The sequence below is a fragment of the Hyperolius riggenbachi genome, chromosome 2 (genome assembly GCF_040937935.1).
Source record: "Hyperolius riggenbachi isolate aHypRig1 chromosome 2, aHypRig1.pri, whole genome shotgun sequence".
In the NCBI taxonomy this organism is placed as follows: domain Eukaryota; kingdom Metazoa; phylum Chordata; class Amphibia; order Anura; family Hyperoliidae; genus Hyperolius; species Hyperolius riggenbachi.
In genome coordinates, this window is record NC_090647.1 from 324,886,481 (window position 1) to 324,908,698 (window position 22,218).

General features: G+C 44.0%; 1 protein-coding gene across 5 annotated transcripts in view; it reads left to right on the top strand.

Annotated features, from left to right (window-relative positions):
• Positions 1-21,710, top strand: part of PHACTR4 (phosphatase and actin regulator 4) — a 111,350-nt gene extending 89,640 nt beyond the window's left edge. For all 5 annotated transcript variants that reach the window (XM_068269259.1, XM_068269261.1, XM_068269260.1 and 2 more), the window contains 7 exons: positions 4,579-5,053; positions 5,178-5,428; positions 9,212-9,424; positions 13,637-13,698; positions 17,111-17,248; positions 19,934-20,010; positions 20,084-21,710. In XM_068269259.1, the coding sequence (XP_068125360.1) occupies positions 4,579-5,053; positions 5,178-5,428; positions 9,212-9,424; positions 13,637-13,698; positions 17,111-17,248; positions 19,934-20,010; positions 20,084-20,099 (1,232 nt within the window). In that variant the 3' untranslated portion in view covers positions 20,100-21,710. The remainder of the gene's footprint in view (positions 1-4,578; positions 5,054-5,177; positions 5,429-9,211; positions 9,425-13,636; positions 13,699-17,110; positions 17,249-19,933; positions 20,011-20,083) is intronic.
• The last annotated feature ends 508 nt before the right edge of the window (positions 21,711-22,218 follow it).

Consider the following 22,218-nt stretch of genomic DNA (forward strand, 5'->3'; position numbering starts at 1 on the left):
GCTTGTGATAGGATAGAAGCTATACACACCCTCTCCACTCCCCCTGCAGGCTCTGTATGAGTCAAAGACTGAGCTCCTCTCAGCCTATCACATGCCATGTCTTTTGTTTGTAAACACTGCCTAAAACTGGCAATTACAAGCCAGGATCGCAGCAGGGAGTGGCAGAAACAGCACAGAGGGGCCCAGGAGAACATAAATAGAATGGTATGCTTTTTATTGTAAGAATTTTAGAGTACAGATTCTCTTTAAAGAGAATCTGTAACGTTAAAACGTCCCCTGGGGGGTACTCACCTCGGATGGGGGAAGCCTCAGGATCCTAATGAGGCTTCCCACGCCGTCTGCCGTCCCTCGGGGGTCTCGCTGTAGCCCTCCGTACAGCGGTGACGTAATATTTACCTTTGCAGGCTCCTGCGCAGGCGCTCTGGCTGCTTTCGCTCCGAAGGAGGCGGAAATACCCGATCTCAGTCGGGTCCGCTCTACTGCGCAGGCGCAAGTCTCCGGCGCCTGCGCAGTAGAGCGGACCCGACTGAGATCGGGTATTTCCGCCTCCTTCGGAGCGAAAGCAGCCACAGCGCCCCCGCTGGAGCCTGCAAAGGTAAATATTGAATTGAACAGTCGGCACAGTCGCCGGCTGTTCGGAGGGCTGCAGCGAGACCTCCGTGGGACAGAGGACGGCGTGGGAAGCCTCATTAGGATCCTGAGGCTTCCCCCACCCGATGTGAGTACCCCCCAGGGGATCTTTTTGTCGTTACAGAGTCTCTTTAAGGGAACAATACCAATAGTGTTGAACAAGAACAAAAAGCAAAATATAAAAACGAATGTGTGAAAAAGGCACTTACCTCCCCAGAAAGACTCCTTCCAGTCTCTGCTTCCCCTCTTTCAGGTCAATTGTCCCCCAGTTAAATAGCAATGTTTTTGACTAGTTTCTCCATCAAGTGATATCCTTCCAACCCTGTCCTTCTGCCCACTGCTTTGGTGATAGTATAGCAACCCAGTCATTTAATGCCTCTCCACAAACTTGAGTGCAGGTAGTGATGGAACCAATTTCCTTCAGTCCACTTTTCAGCAACATTTATTAATCTGTAATATTGATGTGCTGATAAAAAGTGGACAAAAGCGGACATAGTGTGAATGAGGCCTAAGGAGCCGGAGTCGAGGAGTGAGAGCAATTTTGGGTAATCAAAGTTGGTGGTTTCATAAACTTCGGAGCCTGATGATTTTTGTACCGACTCCACAGCCCTGTCAGCAGGCGCGGACTGGCCGGGGGGAAAGGGGGGCGATTGCCCCCCAGGCCGTCTTTTATTTAGTTATTTAGGGCTGGTCCAATGCCTGGTGTATTCAGGTTTGTTGTTGTAAGGCAATGTGAAACATTGGACTAGCTGATAAAAGTGCAATTAGAGGGCAGGCAAGCTGGCAAATATACACAGCATGATGCAGAGCTTGCCTGGAGGGTCCGTGGTCAAAAATCTGTCTGGTCTCTCCCCTATGTTATGATTGCACGCGTGGAAGAGGTGTTAAACAAGTTGAAAAGTTTTTGACAGTCCCTAGATTCCAGGAGGGCTGCTTTCTGACTTGCACGTGAGACTGGCAGGGACAGGAGTCAGATTACAGGCAAGAAGTCTCTGTCTAATGTAGGACTGCAATACAGATAAGCTCTCTGCTCCTTCTCAGGCTATTTTCAATTTCTCTCCACTCCTCCTCTCTCTGGGCTAGTGCATGCCAAAATTACAATAGCAATCACTAGCAATTTGTGAGTGCGATTTTGTGAAGCGATTTTTGAATAAATCGCTCTGAAAAATGCTTCATGCAACGTGTTTGCGATTCTTAAAAAAATCACAATGCTGCTGTGAGAACACCCTCATAAAGTAACATTAGTCAAGCACTTTTCAAATCGCTCTTGGTGTGCACCAGCCCTCCCTCATTCACCTTTGTTTCCCTCTTCCCCTAGTGCTGGGTGTCTGTGTCGTCTTGTCATATAGGAAAGCTAAATAAAAGTGCAATCCTGGTGAGGCAAATATCTTCTTCCCTCTCTTTCAGCTATTCTCTCACTTTATCCCCTTCTCTGCATAAGGGCTCAGACACACTATAAGCGCATTTCTGAGTGATTTTACCACTATTGCAATTTTACCGTGATTTTAATGTAAATCAATGGGAGCGTTTTAAAAAAAAAACTCTCAGAAAGCTCTGATGGCTAAAAGTTCTCAGAAAGCACGTATAGTGTATCTGAGCCCTTAGTATTTGTGCGCTGCGAGTTGGGCACCGAGAGCGCCGAATGACTGCTCTTCCTGTTGCTACTAAAGTGGTGTTAAATACGAGTGGTGTTAAATACTATTCCCCCTCTGAGTCGTCGTAACTCGAAAGGAGGTGTAATTTGGAGTACGGCGATCACCTGAGCCCCGAATTACCCTTACGTGCCCCGCGCAGCTTATTATTGCTGCTATGGGGCTCCTGGTTTGGGTAACTGGTGCTGAGCGCCGTGCACCAAAACCACCTGCTTTGCCTTCTCTTTCTATTCTTGTTATTAGAAACCATAACCTAAAGCTGGCCATACATACATCAATTGTTACTGACAGATTATTTCACTATGATCGAATCATAATGACTTTTCCATCTGTCAGTACTGAGTATGGATGTGGCCTGTAGGGTTTTATACTATAGTAAGGTGGGTCGTGGGCAGGCAGAGATGCACTGCCACTGACCACCAATAAAAATCAGGTAAGCAAGGCATGAATGTTGGGGGGAGGGGGAGAGTGAAAAAGTGATGGACGAAGGGGTACTGAAACTTTGGAAATTAGCATAAGCGAAGCAGGGAACATGGTGCCAGGAGGGAGGTCAGTAAAGATGTTAACTGACTGAGGGAGATGGTGGTCAAGTAAAGGGGGAGGGGACATCCGAGATGGAAGAGGGGCTTGTTTGAGGGATTAGTAGAGATGGTGGTGAAAGGAAGGACATAAGTGTGGGGGGGGGGAGGAATGAGCCTTGGGGAATTGAAGTGGCTATACATCTGTTGACTTGACAGACGATCAACTATTTGATATTATCAAATCGGATAAAAAATGTGGGTGGAAATTGGTTGAATGTATCGATCTGAAATGTTGGGAAATTTTGGGCCCATGTGGTTGTCAGGTACGATAATCACGGCGGGCGATAACCACGAATGTTAGACACGACGTAAACCCCAGCCATTGTCCCTCAAAATGTATTATGTGCCTGTACTTTACCCGTCACACTGTCCCTAGAGTGTCCTTGCTGTATTTCCGCATTGGCGCTCCACGTGACTACTGGCATATATGACGTGGGGTGCGTGTGTGATGTCATTTGGGCTGGGGCTGCCATGATAACAGGCCTCTAGTTTGTTTTTCCCCCCATGCCAAAAGGTCCCAGTCCTCCCCTGCCTCTGTCAGTGAGTGCATAAAGTGTGAGTATCCAGATTCCTTACCAGATATTTATCAAGTAATTTATATAGCATCAGCTAAGGCTACATACACAGTTGAGATAAAAGTCTTTGGAAAATGAAAGATCACAGACCAATTTTACCCCATTCCATGTAGTATGAGAGCTATACCTACACAGTCTATTCTATGGAGCTGAACTCCCCATCAGACAGAAATCTTTGTAAGATGCTGGACACAAAGATGCTCGTACACATTCAAAAGATCAGTACCTGCAAAAGATCTGTTCCTGCAAAAGATCCTTTCCTGCAAAATGCATTCATAGTCTACGATATCTGCAGATCTTCATACACAACTTGTTTAACAGACATTCATCTGCACATCTGACAATCATCTGCAGATCTGAAGTTCTATCCTGGTGGATCTGATCTGCAGATGAATGTCTGTTAAACAAGGTGTGTATGAAGATCTGCAGATATAGACTATGAATGCATTTTACAGGAAAGGATCTTTTGCAGGAACAGATCTGTGTACAGCATCTTGCAAAGATTTTTATCTGATGGGGTGTTCAGCTCAATAGAATAGACTGTGTAGAGTATGGCTCTCATACTACATGGAATGGGGTAAAATTGGTCTGTGATCTTGCCTTCTCCAAAGACTTTTATCTCAAGTGTGTATTAAGTACTAAGTTACAAGCTTTTGCATGAACATGGCCAGCTACAACGTGACTACACAGATCTAAGAAAACACTTATGCCTGAACAGTGGCTTTAATACAGAAAATGTGTTTTTCCCGCCTTGAAGGTTGGCAGAGCTGTTCTTGCAGTGTGATGTAAAGTGCTGCTAGTAGCTTTGTAGCCCGCAGACAGTGCTATTTTGGTTGCATAAGTATGATGTACATTTATACCTTTGATGTTTTGTTTTTTAATAAAGGGACCCTTTTATTTGAATTATTTGAAACTCCTCAATTTTAAAATAAAAATTATAAAGAAAGGTCAATTAATTTGTGTTTTTAAGTAGTGGAGACTCAGGCTAGTTGTTATAAATTAAACTGCCAATGAAGATTGAATTGCCAATGAAGATTGAATTGCTAAGTAGTGCTATGTCAGTGTTTGTACTTTGCTAATTTGTGTACCTGAAATGTTTTTGTTAGCTAACCATTTAATAATACTTGCTGAACTTTTTAGCGGAGCTTTGCCAGGCCTTGGCAGGAAACACGTTGTCCCCAGCTGGTTCCCGTCCTTCTCCACCACTTCCTCCAAAACAAGTACCACCTACCACTTCAGATGCTGTGAGCAACAAAGACAGGACAACTCGTTCCATCTCACTCCCGCCACCTGCTATAAATGAACCACCTGCACCTTCTCTGCTATCTCCAACACTGCCAGCGCCAGCACCTACTTTGCCTTCCCAAGCTCCTGAAAATCCCCCACCAGTGGAAGCCCCTCTCGGAAAGGAGCAGGAGAAAGAACAAATACCAACTAATGTGCCTTTTGTGCCTCTTCATATACGCATTCAGCAGGCTCTCAACAGCCCCCAGCCCTTGCCTGTAGACAACACTCAGAGGGCACACTCCCTCTTATTTCTTCCAAATGAAGTAACATCTGGTGAGGAGAGGACAAGAGTAAGATCCCTGCCCATCACAATTGAACTTCTTAAAGTGTGAGTCTCATTGTTCTTTACTTACTAAACCTTTATTTATTTTACATGTTGAGGACTTAGTTACGTTTTCAAGCTAGGTAATACTTCTCTCTTAGCATCTTATGTTATTTTTGTCACTCTCTAGGCCTGATGATGATGACGATGAGGAAGACATGAGCTTAGAAGAGGAAGATTTATCTGCAGAAACCTCAGATTCTCATGCGTCACGGGTATACATTGGTGATGCACCTTCTGTTACTATAATACCAAGCTACATTCCTCCATCAGTCCAGGAGGAAGAGGAGGATGGAGGTGTTAGTGACAGTGATTCAGAGGGACCTATATTGTATAGAGAAGAAGATGAAGAGGAGGAGGAGGAAGATGAAGGGCAAACAAGTAAGTTTGTGTGTATGATCTTTAATGTTAAAATTGAGATATATATTGACTGATGTTGTTCCTCTTTTTCTGTTTTAGTGCTTAAAATGTACCTGAGGTGTAATTAACTTCAAAAACCACATACTTGCCTAAGAGCAGGGAAGCCTCTGGATCACATTGAGTCTTCCCACGGTGTTCTCCGATCCCCCGTTGCTGCTTGTGGACCCTCCAAAGATTACAGACAAGGGCTTGCCAGTAACATGATTGGGGCCCTGCTCCACATCAAACATGAGCGCGGTTCTACTACGCCTGCGTGAGTATGGCTGTGCCTGCACAGTAAGCCGCAACCACTTATGCACCTGTGCAGGCTGGCCGTATTCATGGCTGCAGCACGGCCATGCTCATGCCAGAAGAGAAGCCTGGCCCCGATCATCTGGAGGGTCCCATGCAGGGGTAGAGGACCAGAAGACAGCGTGGAAAGCCACTGAAGGATCCAGAGGCTTTCCTCTCATTAGGTAAGTATGTGATTGTTGTAGTTGTTTTTGCCTCAGGTTCTCTAAGTGCTTGTGTTCAACCACTTCAGAACAATGATGTAAAGAACAATTCAGATACTTCCCTGTTTAACAGAAAATACTCCTGCAGTACTAAAAGCTGCTATAGTAAACCGTTCCCTTCCAGTATAGCCTGTAAAGACTGCAGTCTCTTTTTTTCTGAAAGATTAGAGTAAAGTGAATGGTAATTAAGGGCTGGGACCCAGTGATTTTGTGGTAGCGCTTTGTAATCAATTTTAGAAGCAATTACCGTGCTCCAATACATTACAACACAAACGCTCCCAAAATGCTGCGTGTCCTGCAATTGGGATTCCTCTAATTGTAATCTCTTCAGTGGGATTCGTTTCACCCACTTGAATTGGCAAAGCATTTTGGGAAATCGCTAGTGATTTGAAAGCAATCCCAAAACACTGCCAAAAATGCTCTAGTGGATCCCATCCCTAAGACACCTTGGAACGAACTAATGTATCTGTATTCCTTTTATGGTTGAATGAGGAGCTCATCCAATGGTTTGCTATTGATTGCTGGCAGATTTAGATCTGAGCTCCTAGATTTTCCTGGTTTCATTGTAATGGTGAAACCCAATGTGGCAAATTCTCCAGGTCACATCAGTAACGATGGTTGCCTACTAAAGAAGAGTAGCAGAATTCCCTACTGCTAAGTCAAGTCCCAGGAGAGGTTTCTTTTGCTGGGAAAAGAGAAGTTAGCCAGGCATTTATAAACTATTGCTGTTAATGGACAACGTTAAGACAAAAGGTAAGACTTGGTAGGAAGAGACCTGCTTAGTGAGAGTCCAGCTTCTAGCATTTGTATGATTTGTCTTTTGACAGTTTATATATGCCAGGATGTCACTGTCCATTCCAGCAGCATCTGAAGAAAGCTGTCATAGTAGAACTTGAGTTTAACTACTTTGGCCTCCTGGACGTACTAGCTACGCCCAGGAGGCCATGTGCGCGTCCGCACGCTCCCGCGGCCGATCGCGCGCGTGCACACGCGCTCCCGGGCGCGGAACGTTAGCCCACGAATCAGTGAATCGGGCTATGGTGCCCAATCACTGATTCTTCTCCCCCGCAGAAAAAGCGCCAGCTTCTCTCAGAAGCTCCACTTTTTCTGGCTGTTGCGTCCCCCATGCGTAAGCGTATGTTACGCTTAGAGTGACGTCATGTAAACAAACTCATGGCCGCCATCTTGTGGCCAAAAAGTAAAACTACAACTAAAAGTAAAAAAAATAAAACTCAACACACATTTACATTATAAAAGTACTGTTTACATCCCACCCTCCCAAAAAATACCCAAATAAAATGTTTAATATAAAAAAACAAAAAAAACACAAAAACCATTACAATAATAAAAAAAAACATGTAAATATTTACCTAAGGGTCTAAACTTTTTAAATATCAATGTAAAGATGAAATATTTCTATTTTTTTTTTATTCTAAACTTGTAAATAGTGATAGATGCAAAACGGAAAAAATGCACTTTTATTTCCAAATAAAATATTGTCGCCATACATTGTGATAGGGACATAATTTTAACGGTGTAATAACCGGGACATATGGGCAAATACAATACGTGAGTTTTAATTGTGGAGGCATGTATTATTTTAAAACTATAATGGCTGAAAACTGAGAAATAATGATTTTTTTTTCCATTTTTTTCTTATTCTTCCTGTTAAAATGCATTTACAGTAAAGTGGCTCTTAGCAAAATGTACCACCCAAAGAAAGCCTAATTGGTGGCGGAAAAAACAAGATTTAGATCAGTTCATTGTGATAAGTAGTGATAAAGTTATAGGCTAATGAATGGGAGGTGAACATTGCTCGGATGCATAAAGTGAAAACGACTGAAGGCTGAAGTGGTTAAAGACTCAACACTTTCATATGTGAGGCTCAATGTCTCCATGTTTTTTTTTCCTTAATTTTTATTGAAAGGTTTTTATAAAGTTTTAACAGTACAACCAATAGCAAAATCTACAACAGTCAGCACTGTTACATAGTATAAAGTCATAATAAGAAAATAATATCATATACTTCATAAGTCAACTAATTAAAGCATAACTAATTGCATAACCAAGCAAATGGTCCATCTTCGCTACAGGTCTAGACCATGGTCAGACAGCCCTAGACAGTAGACATCTCTCCACACACATAAAGCAAAAGAACAGAAAACAAGACATGCATTATAAAGAAAACCAGTAATCCAACCTTGCCTGTTGAGAATCAGTCAGAACTCCAGGACCCATATGCAATAAAGTTTTTCTCCTGAGTTATTTCCTAGGAGATAATTTTCATTGTCTCTTTAAAATAAATTTTCATTATTTTACAATTGAAAAAGTACACAAAAGTAGGTGAAAAAGTAGTACCAACATTATTTTGAGTATTTTCTTGCTTAATGGTGGTTTAAAAAGCATTTTATGACAAGGTGTGAAAATATCACTTCGGAGAAAACTCAGGAGAAAAAGTGAATTGCATATGGGCCATAGTGTCTTCCACCTCCCCCAATCCCCTTTCCCCTGACTCCATAAGATATCAGGCCAGGTAACCCCCCCCCCCCCCCCCCCCCATATTTTAGGAAAATTGTTATCTAACTACCACTCTCCATCAGTGGGTGTACATTAATTTGTAACTTTATTCTTGCATAGAAACATTCTGGGACAACTTAAGAGCACGAAGATAGATCTGTTCCCATTGTGCATCTGACAGCTGTCTACCCAGTGCAGAATGCCACTCACTTTGAAAGGGTAGTAATTTTGTGTCGATGACCATGCTGAATAAGTCACAGAGCAAAGAAATCATGTGGCTATGTAGGATTTGTGCAGATGTTCTGTCAAGCTTTTGGGCTTAATAAAATGAGATATTTGGAGATACTTCCTCTGTAAGATCGAGGTGTGAGAGGTCAAGGCTTTACAAGTCATATGGACTAAGTCGACCATTAGTGAGAAAATCTCCTATTCTAGGAGAGCGCGAAAGTGACCAATTGCTTTGGAAGCCATCACTAAGGCCAGGAGTAAAGTTGGAGTTGCGTAAAATAGGTGTCATAGGACCATTTGGCAATAAGGAAAATTTCTTAGTACAGTGGCAAAATGCATCCAAGGAGGCAGCAATCAGGCGATGCCCCCAATCCCAGTCAGATTTATGGAAAGGTCTAATCCAGGTTGTATGTGGTAGGTTGCTATGAAGAAAAATTTTGTTCCAAGGAAACACAGTCCTAGATTCCTTTACTGTTCATTCGTGTAACTGTAAATTTCCTTTCAGGTTCATTAGCCAATAAGGTGAAAAGAAAGGATACTCTAGCAATGAAACTCGGAGGAGGTAAAGGCAGCCCTGGTGAACCACAGCCGCCTGAGTTACCTCATCGCAGTCGGGAAGAGTGGAATCAGATCCGACATCAGATTGGCTCACAGCTGAATCGTAGGCTGAGCCAGAGACCCTCAGCAGAGGAGCTGGAGCAGAGGAACATCTTACAACGTAAGTTTCATTGGGGGATATATTTATTTTGTAGCAGCAAATCATCAAATATGACATTTACACCATTACTGCACACTACACTAGAAAGTTTAAAGCACAACAAAGTTAAATAAAGCAGAGCAAATGTTAAATAATACAGAGCAGCATATAGCAAGGTCAGTATAATAATAATAATGTAGATGTATACATTATACAAATCATAGATTTTTACATTTAATACTTCAGCCTAAGGAACATTGTATTGAGAAGGATGTGAAGCTTGTTTTTTTTTTTCTTTTATGTTAATTTCCTGGCTGTCCTGCTGATCCTGTGTCTTATACTTTTAGCTGCAGACCCCAATGAGGCTGAACATCAGGTGCTGTGATTAAAGGCCATATTAGCCACATGCTTGTTTCAGGTGTGTGATTCAGATACTACTGCAGTCAAGAGAATCGGCAAGACTCCCAGGCAATTGGCACTATTTAACTCTTTGGGGATGCTCAGGCTCTGGCCTCTTAAGGGAGAGAGCCAGGGCCGGTTCTAGACAAGCACATATGAGGGAGCAGACAGAAATTTGCAGGGGGCATAAAAAAAACCCTGCGGCGCACGTAGAAAAATGGGCATGGCCAGATGAGGGCGGGGCTAACTGTAATTTAACCATTTCTGCCGCCCGGACGTGAAGCTCACGTCCGAGCGGCTGCTCTGCTGCTCTCCCGCGCGCTATCCCTGGTGCGCCCCCGTGGTGTCCCCTGGTAGCCCTGGGATCAGTGAACGGGAGCATGGTTCCCGATCACCGATCCCTGTCCCCCGCAGAAAAACCGAAGCGCTCACACATGAGGCTTCAGTTGTTCTGCCCGGAAAAATTTCTGCATCCCCCTTGTACTTCCGCTTAGCGGGGAGTACAAGGAGGGAAAACAAAAATGAAGGTGGCCATCTTGTGGCCAAATAGTAAAACTACATCTACATATTTTTTACATTGCAATTTACACATATAACATTAAAAATTAACTGTTTATGTCCCACACCAAAGTATTACCCAAATACATTTTTTTATCGGAAAAAAAAAATACAATAAAAAAAAAAAAAATTACCTAAGGGTCTGAACTTTTTAAATATGCATTTGAAGAGGGTATACTACAAATATTTTTTAAATTATAAGCTTGTAAATAGTGATGGACGCCAAACGGAAGCAGTGCACCCTTATTTTCAAATAAAATATTGGCGCCATACATTGTGATAGGGACTAAATTTAAATGGTATAAAAACTGAGACAAACTGGCAAATAAAATACATAGGTTTTAATTATGGTAGCGTGGATTATTTTAAAGCTATAATGGCCGAAAACTGAGAAATAATGAATTTTTTCCATTTTTTTTCTTATTAATCCTGTTAAAATGCATTTATAAATAAATAATTCTTAGCAAAATGTACCACCCAAAGAAAGCCTAATTAGTGGTGAAAAAATCAAGATATAGATCAATAAATTGTGATAAGTAGTGATAAAGTTATTAGCGAATGAATGGGAGGTGAAAATTGCTCTGATGCATAAGGTGAAAAATACCTGCGGGCTGAAATGGTTAAAAATACAATGCAAAGACAGTGGGCCCAAGTTTTAGTGATACTTTCCCCAGAAAATTGATTCACATAATTGCGCAGCTTTTCTCCAGAAAATACACGTAATGTGATCAGCTTTCACCAGAAAATACACGTAATGTGATCAGATTTGATCAGAAAATACGTTCAATCATGTCGGCAGACTTGACTAGAAAATCTGTTCAATCAAAACATACACAGTGTCTGCAGATTTGACCAGAACATACACAATGTCGGCAGATTTGACCAGAACATACACAATGTCGGCAGATTTGACCAGAACATACACAATGTCGGCAGATTTGACCAGAACACACAGTGTCGGCAGATTTGACCAGAACATACAGTGTCGGCAGATTTGACCAGAACATACAGTGTCGGCAGATTTGACCAGAACATACAGTGTCGGCAGATTTGACCAGAACATACAGTGTCGGCAGATTTGACCAGAACATACAGTGTCGGCAGATTTGACCAGAACATACAGTGTCGTCAGATTTGACCAGAACATACAGTGTCGTCAGATTTGACCAGAACACACAGTGTCGGCAGATTTGACCAGAACACACAGTGTCGGCAGATTTGACCAGAACACACAGTGTCGGCAGATTTGACCAGAACACACAGTGTCGGCAGATTTGACCAGAACACACAGTGTCGGCAGATTTGACCAGAACACACAGTGTCGGCAGATTTGACCAGAACACACAGTGTCGGCAGATTTGACCAGAACACACAGTGTCGGCAGATTTGACCAGAACACACAGTGTCGGCAGATTTGAACAGAACACACAGTGTCGGCAGATTTGACCAGAACACACAGTGTCGGCAGATTTGACCAGAACACACAGTGTCGGCAGATTTGACCAGAACACACAGTGTCGGCAGATTTGACCAGAACACACAGTGTCGACAGATTTGACCAGAACACACAGTGTCGGCAGATTTGACCAGAACACACAGTGTCGGCAGATTTGACCAGAACACACAGTGTCGGCAGATTTGACCAGAACACAGTGTCGGCAGATTTGACCAGAGCATACAGTGTCGGCAGATTTGACCAGAACATACAGTGTCGGCAGATTTGACCAGAACATACAGTGTCGGCAGATTTGACCAGAACATACAGTGTCGGCAGATTTGACCAGAACATACAAAATATCATAATTACCTGCTAAGGAGGGGAGCCCGAGTGCTATCCTCCCTCCCTCGCCTCGGGGACTCCCCTCCTGTAACGCGCGGTGGAATACAAGGCAAGTGTCCGGCGGGCTGAAGCAGAGGAAATTAGTCTTCAGGTCCATGCAGTCTCCTCTGTAATAACGCTGCTCGTGCTGAATCAGGAAGTAGCGCGAGAGTGTCATTACAGAGGAGACAGTGTAGACCGGAAGACTGAACATCTAGCGTCTGCTTCAGTCCGCCGGTTCCTTGCATTGTATTCCACCACGCATTACAGGAGTGGGCCCACCTGAGGTGAGGGAGGGAGGACAGGAGTGGGACCCCCAGGGAAATGAGTTAAAAAAAAAAAAAAACGGATACATAATCACCCTAATCTCACACTCCCCGGCCTTTTTTTTTTTTTCACTTTTCATTAGTGATTGCGATGATTGGCTCACAATGATCACAGGAGTCAGGAGCCAATGAAATGTCCTTAGACAGTTGTGTGTAGAGGAAACCATAGCTTTGGGAGCGTGTGGTGACGAGATTGAATTCTGGCAAGGATAAAAGGCAGTAGAGCAAAGATTTCAATCAGCTGTGAAGCGAGAGGGATGCGGAGAATGGCTAAAAGTATTAGAGGCAGAGAGTCAGCAGGAAGGCCAGGTAATCTGTATTGTTTAAAAGGAAATAGAAAGTCAGCCTCCATATTCCTCACTTCAGGTGTGATATGGCAGCCTCCATATCCCTCTCACTACAGTGTCACTTTAAGATGCCATTTAAAGATGAGCTACCTGGCTTTATGATATGTCCATTCTTGACTAAACAGCGGTTTCATACAGAAGGATAACGCCGTATTGAAGAAACACTAGAACCTAGTTGTATTGTAAGTCCAGCCATTTCGCCTAAAAACATAAACTGTGTCCCCCAACGTTGTTTGACTCCCCTTCGGTGATCTGGCTGCCCCCACAGTGGTTTGTGCTTGCTCGTCTTCCCGCCGCTAACCAATCCAATCTGATTGATGGGATCGATATGAAAAGTGGTTCAATTCCATTAATCTGAGTGCAACCAAAGTTGCACCAGTTACGTCTGACAAAAAGGAGGAAGAGAAATTGCAACAATTATAGTTAACGATTAATACGATCAGGTTGACAAATGACGATGGGTAGAGTTCCCCTCTCTTTAGAGCAGAACAGACTGCCCGGATAGGAGCCAAGCACCATATCTGTTCAGTGCTTGTTGTTAAAGAGCCACCCGAAACAAACACTCATGAGTGTTTCGGACAATAGGTATTTAATGCCTGTACAGGAGGACATTTGCTGCAGGAAAGAACAAACTGTGAGCATGTCTGTTGTGTAAGCTTCAACTTCCAGCCCAGCAATGTGCCTCGTCAAACGCTACACTGTGCATCGTGAGCTTGCCGTTGTCCTTTCCTGCAGAGTGGTGTATACAGGGGATTGATATGTCATTCTGATAACTGTTTTACAGAAAAGAATGAAGCAGACCGGCTAGCAGAGAAACGTGAAATAAAGAGGCGACTGACCCGTAAGGTATCTGTCTAATGATTAAAATGTAATTGTGCACTCAGCATTCTTTTCTTATGTCTCTTAACCACCTAGGCGTTATGGACGAGCTCAGCTCGTCCAGTAACGTCGCAGTGCACTGCTCAGGCCCTGGTGGGACGATTTGCATAATTTTTTTTCTTTATACACGCAACTAGCACTTTGCTAGCTGCGTGTCTTAACCGATCGCCGCTACCTGCCACTCGCCGCCGATCCGCCGCGAAAGAGGGCCCCCTGCAGACCCCTTGCGCAGCCTGGCCAATCACCGCCAGGCTGTGCTATGAGGTAGATCGGGATGACGTCATTCCGTTCGTTGTGACGGGGGAAGCCCTGCAGGAAATCCCGTTCAGAACGGGAATTCCTGGTAGGTATTCACGCCAGCGGCGATCGGAAGGGTGGGAGGGAGAGAGCAGGGAGTGGGGAATCATGTAGCTAGCGATAGGCTAGCTGCATGAAAAAAACAAAAATTAGGTAAAAAGAAAAACCTCCCGTGGCCGTGCGCCGCATGGAATCAAAACGCCAGGGAGGTTAAAGGGACTCCGAGCTCAGAAAAAAAAGGAAAGTTGTACTCACCAGGGGCTTTTTCCAGCCCTGTGCTGGGCGGGAGGTCCCACGCCGGCGTCCTGGCTCCTCTCCTTCTCCCCGCTCCGGAATGGCTGGCAGGCCGCAGCCCGGGCGACACTCTCCCGAGTGTCGGGCTGCTTCTTCCGCATATGACGCGGATTATGTCACACGCCGGCCGCCTCGCGTCATCACGGCGGCCAGCGTGAAAGTACTGCGCATGCGCGCTTTGTTCGCGCATGCGCAGTACTTTCACGCCGGCCGCCGTGATGACGCGAGGCGGCCGGCGTGTGACGTAATCCGCGTCATATGCGGAAGAAGCAGCCCGACACTCGGGAGAGTGTCGCCCGGGCTGCGGCCTGCCAGCCATTCCGGAGCGGGGAGAAGGAGAGGAGCCAGGACGCCGGCGTGGGACCTCCCGACCAGCACTGGGCTGGAAAAAGCCCCTGGTGAGTACAACTTTCCTTTTTTTTCTGAGCTCGGAGTCCCTTTAATGAACAAGGTGTTCTCTATGTGGTAGCGTTTAACTTATTACACTACCACATAAATCTACTGACATGAAATGTATTGTCTTATGCTGTGCTGCTCTGGGATACATTATCTCTGTGGGAGATGTAGACCTAATTCTAATAAAACGTTGTAAAGATTGCCACACACATGAGGAAGGATGAACGTAGCAGGGGAAGGTGGTTGAGCAAGGTTGGATGCAGATCACTGGATGAGCGCACATGCTTCAGTGATGCATGAAGGTCCTCCTGAATTGCAGCCAAGTGCCAGGACTCCTGTTACATGTACAGCCATGAGGCAGCTTTGTCTGCCTTGGTAAGAATAGCAGTTCTCTGTAATTATAGTTGGTCATTGAGCATAATCATGTAGACTTCCTCCCTCTAGTGGTATGAGAAATGAATGCAATCATAAAAACAAACCCAAATACCTATGCTACACCATTTATGAGTGAACACAGCCATAGAAACGCATACAAAACTGACAGGACAGAATATGTACAGATTTATCTGTGAACATAGCCATGGAAACACATACCAAACTGATGCCAATTGTCAAAAACTGACAGCACAGGACTGGACACCTTCTTATGCGTGAACCAGTAATTCTGTTCACCTAATAGGCAAAAAATAGGTAGGGCAGTGGATAAAAGACCCAAACAAGGAGGAAACGTGTAAGCTAAAAAAAGAAGCAATAACTGAAGGCAGATCATGCTCCCTGTGTAACCCCACAAGGGACAGTGCTTATAATATAATTATCCACTCTCCATTTCTCCTGATCTTTTCCCCATCTCTAGGGAAGAACAGTATCCAGCACCTGAAATATCATTTGGGAAATTGAATGTCTGGCCTCAGACAAATGTGCTGAAACTGCTTGATTCTGATGACCATTCCTAATAGCTGATTTATGCAGGGAAACAGGATCCTTATTGTGACCAGAGAGTAAATGAAATGGTAGATGCTCAGATCAAGCAGCACCTGGCATATAAATGGCTGCAGGGAAGGTCTCTCAGCAAATTTAAAGGCACAGGATGTGCAATTGCATCTGCAGTACAGAAGTAGCAAGGGCTGAAACTGACTACACTATATTTTGTATCCTGCAAAGAGATATTGTACCCACAAAACAATGCAATTACGTGTTTGCAGGGGTGCCACATGCAGTCTGTCTCATGCCCCCTCCTAACCTCTGTTCATTGTTACCCAGATTGCAGAAACAAGTTTGCTACGTGACTTGTGAGCTATCTTACCTGGAGGGCCCCCTAGGCCTCTGATGGGGTGCAGGGCAGGTGACGCTGTGTGTGAGTTTAATAACGTGGCTAAATACTAAGCTTTAGGGTCTCTTATGAATTTGTCACATCTACCTGCTGACTGCAGTTAGTAAATACTCATAGATAATGTTATGTAACATTTTTATATGTAAAAATAAATGAACCTCACACCATTCCAGTCATTTTGAATGACCGGAAACCCAACATCTGTATACCAGCTGGTGTTGCAGCAGTGGTAGTCGGGTCTCAGTGGTAGTCTGAAGTCAGGAGCAGGTTAATCATCACTTTTACTGTCTGCCTTCCAAAATGTTACTGGTGTAGGATACACAGTTCTGTGGTGCGTATTGATTACAAGGGGAACATATAAGGTCATAGGTACTTCTTCTCACACCTCATCCACATTTGGAATGGATAATCAAGTACCGGTAATTAGGTTGCATCTGTCAGAAGAAACATGCTTAGGTTGCTTTGGGTTTTACTCCAGTTTTTTTTTCTTTTAGGCTACTTGCACACCAAGACGTTGCGTTAGGTGCTACGTTAAGGTCGCATAACCTGCACCTAACGCAAGGCCTGGTGCTCTTTGATGTGGACGTCAGAGTGAGCCTCGTTATGCAGCTCACTTTGGCGTCCGTGATGCCGTGATGCGTACTCTTGGACGCATGCGGCATCACGTGGTCCCGCCGGCTAATCGCCGCACAGAGCGGCCGCACCAAGAAGTAAACCCTGCACGTCACAACGTGCAGTGAATATTAATTAGCCATGTGCCTGGCCGCTCTCCGCTCCTCCCCAACATGACTGAGCATGTGCAAACAGTCTAACGCGGCTTAAGCCGCTGTAACGCTACAGTATGCTGCACTTTCGGAAGAACGTGCAGCGTTACATGTAACGCAACGTGGGCAGTGTGAACAGCCCACTTGTGTTACATTGCTGTGCGTTGGGGGAGCGTTACAGGCTGCACTAACGTGCGCCTGTAACGTCTTAGTTTGTAAGCAGCCTTAACCTGTGTACTGAAATGTGGATAATGATAAACAGTATTTTGTATTATTTACCTCTCGTTTCTTTGTGTAGCTCAGTCAAAGACCCACTGTGGCCGAGCTGCTGGCAAGGAAAATTCTTCGGTTTAATGAGTACGTTGAGGTGACAGATGCCCATGATTATGATAGAAGAGCTGATAAGCCCTGGACTAAGCTCACCCCTGCTGATAAGGTAAGAGACTGCCATGGTGTGTAAAGACTCATAATGGACAACCTGACCAACCGCACAACACGTTGTTTACACGACAAGCACACACACATGCCAACCAACTAAACAACCAATGTGCACAAGCTAAATGACAAACTGCACAACATGTCTGCATTCAAAACCAACAAAGTTGTTCAACAGACTTGTACACACATGTTCCAACCTGCATGATAGTTGGGCACATTGATCCATCGGTTGGATCTGGCAGACCTCCCCACTGTGCCCGTTGCCCCCCTTCCTGCTTGCTACCCCCTCCAGCATGTCGGCCCACTCCCCACCCACAGACAGGGCTTTGTACACTGGAAACGGATTTGCTTATGTTTCCACAGCTGTCTGTGCAAAGGGAGATGCGTTTTTGCATTTTCACTACTCCTGCATGTTTTCGGGGTCCGTAAAAACCCTGCAAATCCGGACCCTCCGTTCAGTTTTTTAAAGTGGATCCCCGGATCGCCCACGGATCAGTTTTTGAAGTGAGTGAAGACGGCCACTATTTTTAACATTTGTATCTGTGGCTCCGGTTTTGATCTGGTCCCCAAAACGAAGCCACAGATATGTTTTTAAATCAAATGTGAACCAAGCCTTAGGCTTATACTCCACTTTTATGTGACCACAGTGAATTGAAAGGGAGTGCTTTTCAGGAGAAAAGATGCAGTGCACCCAATGCTTATTTATAAGTAGCAATAGCATATTTTTATAAGAATGCATTAGTTTCTGGTTGAATTTGATGGACAGACATCTTTTGTTTTTCAACCCAACTAACTATATAACTATGTAACCTTTTTTATTTTTAATAAAAGGGTTGCATTGAGTCACTGCCCTGCATTGAGTGTGTAGATCAGGTGTACTGACTCCACTGGCAGCATACTTGTTGCACCTGAGACTATTGAAGCCCCAAAACAACAGTTTAGTATTTAACAGGTATAAAATAGCACCCTTCATATTTCTGTCACTTTAAGTCTGTCAGTCAGGATTCTGCATGTAGGAGAGCCTACAAGCAGGGCAGTGTTTGAAGAAAGGCTTGTTTGGGTGCTATTTATGTTCTTTACTAAACTAAAATTAGCTGTTGGCTCTAAACTATGGTCCACTTCCAAAGTGCTTCTTAAGGGCCAGTTCACACGGGCGGCAGGCAGCGTTGGGGCGGCCAGGAAGTTGCGTCGTCCTGTGACGTCTCGTTCGGTGGCGGCAGTACGGAGATCGTCGCGATCGGCGTTTCTCGTCCTCGCAGGGGGACATGAAGCCACGCCGGCTAGCCGTCCCTGGACGTTGCATGCGGCTTCTAGGGACGGCCGAAATGATGCGTTAAATCGGGATCAGAACGCCGCGTTTATGTAATAGACGGTAACCGCGCAATTCTAAACGCTCCCATTCACTTGAATGGGAGAGTGTAGCCGATGGGTCCCAAACGCTTGACAGTAGACGCCGCCAAGCGTCAATGTGAACCGGCCCTAACAAGAACTTTTGGAGGGTGTTTCCCAGGCAAAGAATCTCCAAAGAGGACTAGTGCCCAGGATTATGTTAATAGCTTTGTGTTGTATTGATGGATTCCAGGAAGAGACATGACGGAGCTGTACTTTGTAGCTGAGCAATGTTCCTCTTAAGGTGGCCATACGCTTAATGATTTCCCTGTTGGATTTCCAGCAGATTCAATCAATCTGAAAGGAATAGACTCAACAAAATGTCTGATTGATGGTATTTATTGGACAAGATCTAGGTCGATTGGGAGCGGGGCCGGAGTGGCGGTAGGTCAATGGCCCATAGTGTCCAACAGAGCAATGCTGCAGTTCTATTGATTTTCCATAGATTCCCTGCTGGAATCTATTAAAGATCAATGTGCAGTGGGTGGTAGGAATTGACTCCTTTCAGAAAGAAATCGATCGTTTTGGAACATTGGGTGGAAATTTACGTGTATGGCCAACTTTACTCATTGCAGGTTACTTGGGACCCTGTATGAAATAGACAGTAGACACTGAAAATATGCCTAGTGTGCTTTCATTTACTTATGTTTATTTTATGTTGCAAGTGTCCATATCACTTCTTATATTTGTACTAAATATGATCCATAAAGGCTAGTCTTCTACTATTGACTGATGAGGTTCTGTCAGTCCTGAGTGGGTTGAGTGATAGCACATTCAGGAGTGGCGGGATGGTTCTGCTAGATCAGCCTTTCTAAACCTTTTATTCCTGGAGGAACGAACCCTTCCCAAAAATGTTGGTTCTTGGGCATTCCCTAATATTAACAAATGCAGAAATCAAAAGCCTTGAGATTTCATATGCAGCATACATACTTGTGGCCCCCATGACTCCTCTTATAACAAAATGTAGGCACCTTGTATCCCTTGGCAGTCCCGTGCGTCCAACCTTTTGACAAGCATGCCCCTATGTCACCTTATGTGCACGCAACCCCCCTCGCATGTCTACATTATGTCCTCCTTATGCTCGGCCATTAGGACTGGTGTGCCTTTACAATACTCTGATAATAAGCAGACTAATTTTGGGGTAAAGTCTCATTTATACATAAATCCTTAGTCGTATTGCCCAATTTTGAATTGGCTGTTGTAAATTATGCAGTCTATTGCAAGTGACCAGTCTATCGCTGGGGCACTTAGTTATATGATTTATATGTAACTCATCTTTATTTTTGCGTTGAAGGCTGCAATACGCAAGGAATTGAATGACTTCAAGAGCACAGAAATGGATGTCCATGAGGAGAGTAAACACTACACACGGTGAGTCTTCTGCTGAGCATCACAGCATGTTAGTCTCATCTGTGCACTGCAATTAAAAATCTTTCTTGTCCAGGTTCCATCGGCCTTAATCACGTTGCCTCAAGAGACGGGATCCGTAAGGGGCCAGAAGCACTTACCTGCGTACACAAGCTGTGCCAATTGTAAGCCTTTCCTCTGGCTGATGTACCTCATTCCTGCGCCTGCAAAGACTGTAGTGATATCAAAGAATGAGCCCACATCCCATGCGTTTCTTATTTCGTACGATGGACTTCAACAACGTAGCTAAAACACTGTGCACCTCACTCAGTAATGATTAACTTTCGTCAGCATTCAGGATCATTTCCACTAAAGACATTTTCTCCGGTGTCTTACAAAGTCACAGTGCCTTAATGCTGCTGCTGAGAAGTCTAAGGCAGGCCCTATCTTTTTGTATTGTTTTTCCTGCTGTATTTTGAATTGTGGACCCATACCATGCTTTGTCTACCAGGGAAGAGTTTAATTACCTATATAGGCAGGTCTTCCATAGTTTCAACATGTCTCTCAGGGATGTTTTGATTTCAATATCTTTTTTAAAGTAGATTTTGTAGGGTCTTATGGTCTCATTAAAGGTTTGGTCCACCCAAAATGGATTTTTAAGTTATTGGTAGATGAGAAGTGGTTAAACCATTAAACTCGGTCTCTGAGGAACTCAGGTGGCAAGATGTTTGAAAGCCTCTTATGAGATTTCTAAGGTGCTCCTGTATTCCCTGTGGGATATTTTTTTTTTTTTACTGAACAGAAATGGTGGGACTATCCAAGGAAGAAGCAGCTTGCGGGGTGAACCAGCTTGAGAGATCCCATCTACAACTGAAATATCACTGTCAGCTGAATGGACTATTTAAATGTATTGGACCATAATTTTGAAAGTAGTCATAAATAACTCACAAAACCAGTGGGGTCTTAAATCTTTACTTTTTTAATTCTCCAAAAGAATATTTTATACTTAAAATAAAATATGGAGGCCTGGTCCTTCCCTTACGTTAGCACTAAGAACCTTGCCTCAGGACTGCACTGAGGTGAATGTCTCTATTCATTCCCTGGTGAAACTTGATATTAAGGCTCATCCATACAGACCTAATAGATTATCTATGGGTGATCTGGGATGATTTCATGAAGCATGTGTCAAGCAGTTGCCTATGAAGAGAGTCTTGGGGTGGGGGGAGAACAGAATTGCAATCTGACAATTTGGTAGTAAGAACAATTAGAATCTGCCATCTACTCTTTGTTTTTAAGTGGAAAAACCAAACGCTTCTACCTTTATTACACTATGTCACTACTTGCACATTTTTTAACATCCTGTCTGACCTGTAATACTAGAGATCCAGTGTCAGAAGTATGGCTTTAGAAACATGAAAGTTTTGACAATTCTTACACTGAGAATAATGCAAATAAAACACTATGCCTTACTGTAAACAGTTAGCGTGCATTAGTAAAAATTTACTGAGAGATACTGTATGTATATATGTGTACCATACGTCTCTGACATTGCAAGGGAGATCTCACAACTGGAACGCGTGTTTTTGCTTTTTTTTTTCTCCCCTGAAAGTGTGTATGTATGTGTATATATATGTATACTTGGATAGGATCAGTGTCTGTATATCAGTTTGTCTTGATCTGTGTTTTAACAATGAGAATAAAAAAGAAACATTATTTTAGGCAAAGTATGGCTGTAAGCGTTTTATTGTTAGGCTCTAGTTTAACCTCCTGGATTTTTCATGGTTAGTAAAGATGAATATTGGATTACGCCATTACAAACACATTTCCATGTTTGATGCAACTGTTCCATAGACATTCACTTTAGACAAGTCAGTCACATGTTCTGGAGATCTCTTCACAAATATGGTGCTCCAGGAGAGTGGGAGTGGCCTCTCCAGAACCGAGTTATTGCTAGGTCATGCCCACCTTCTCCCTCTGCACCCTGCATTGGGTCACAGGTAGTAGGTGGGCAGGGTCAGCTCTGTATTCACAGGGAACTACAAGCTAGTGTTCTCTCCCAGTTTCTCCCTGTCTACTTCACACAGTGATTGGATGCGGGGAGGTGTTTGGGCAGAACATAGACTTCTGCTCAGTCTAGCCTAGCAGCATCTGACATCGCACTGGAAGACAGCTTTGCAAACACAGCAAGCCAAGTAGAATTATAGGATAAAAGTGACCTACAAATTGTTTGCA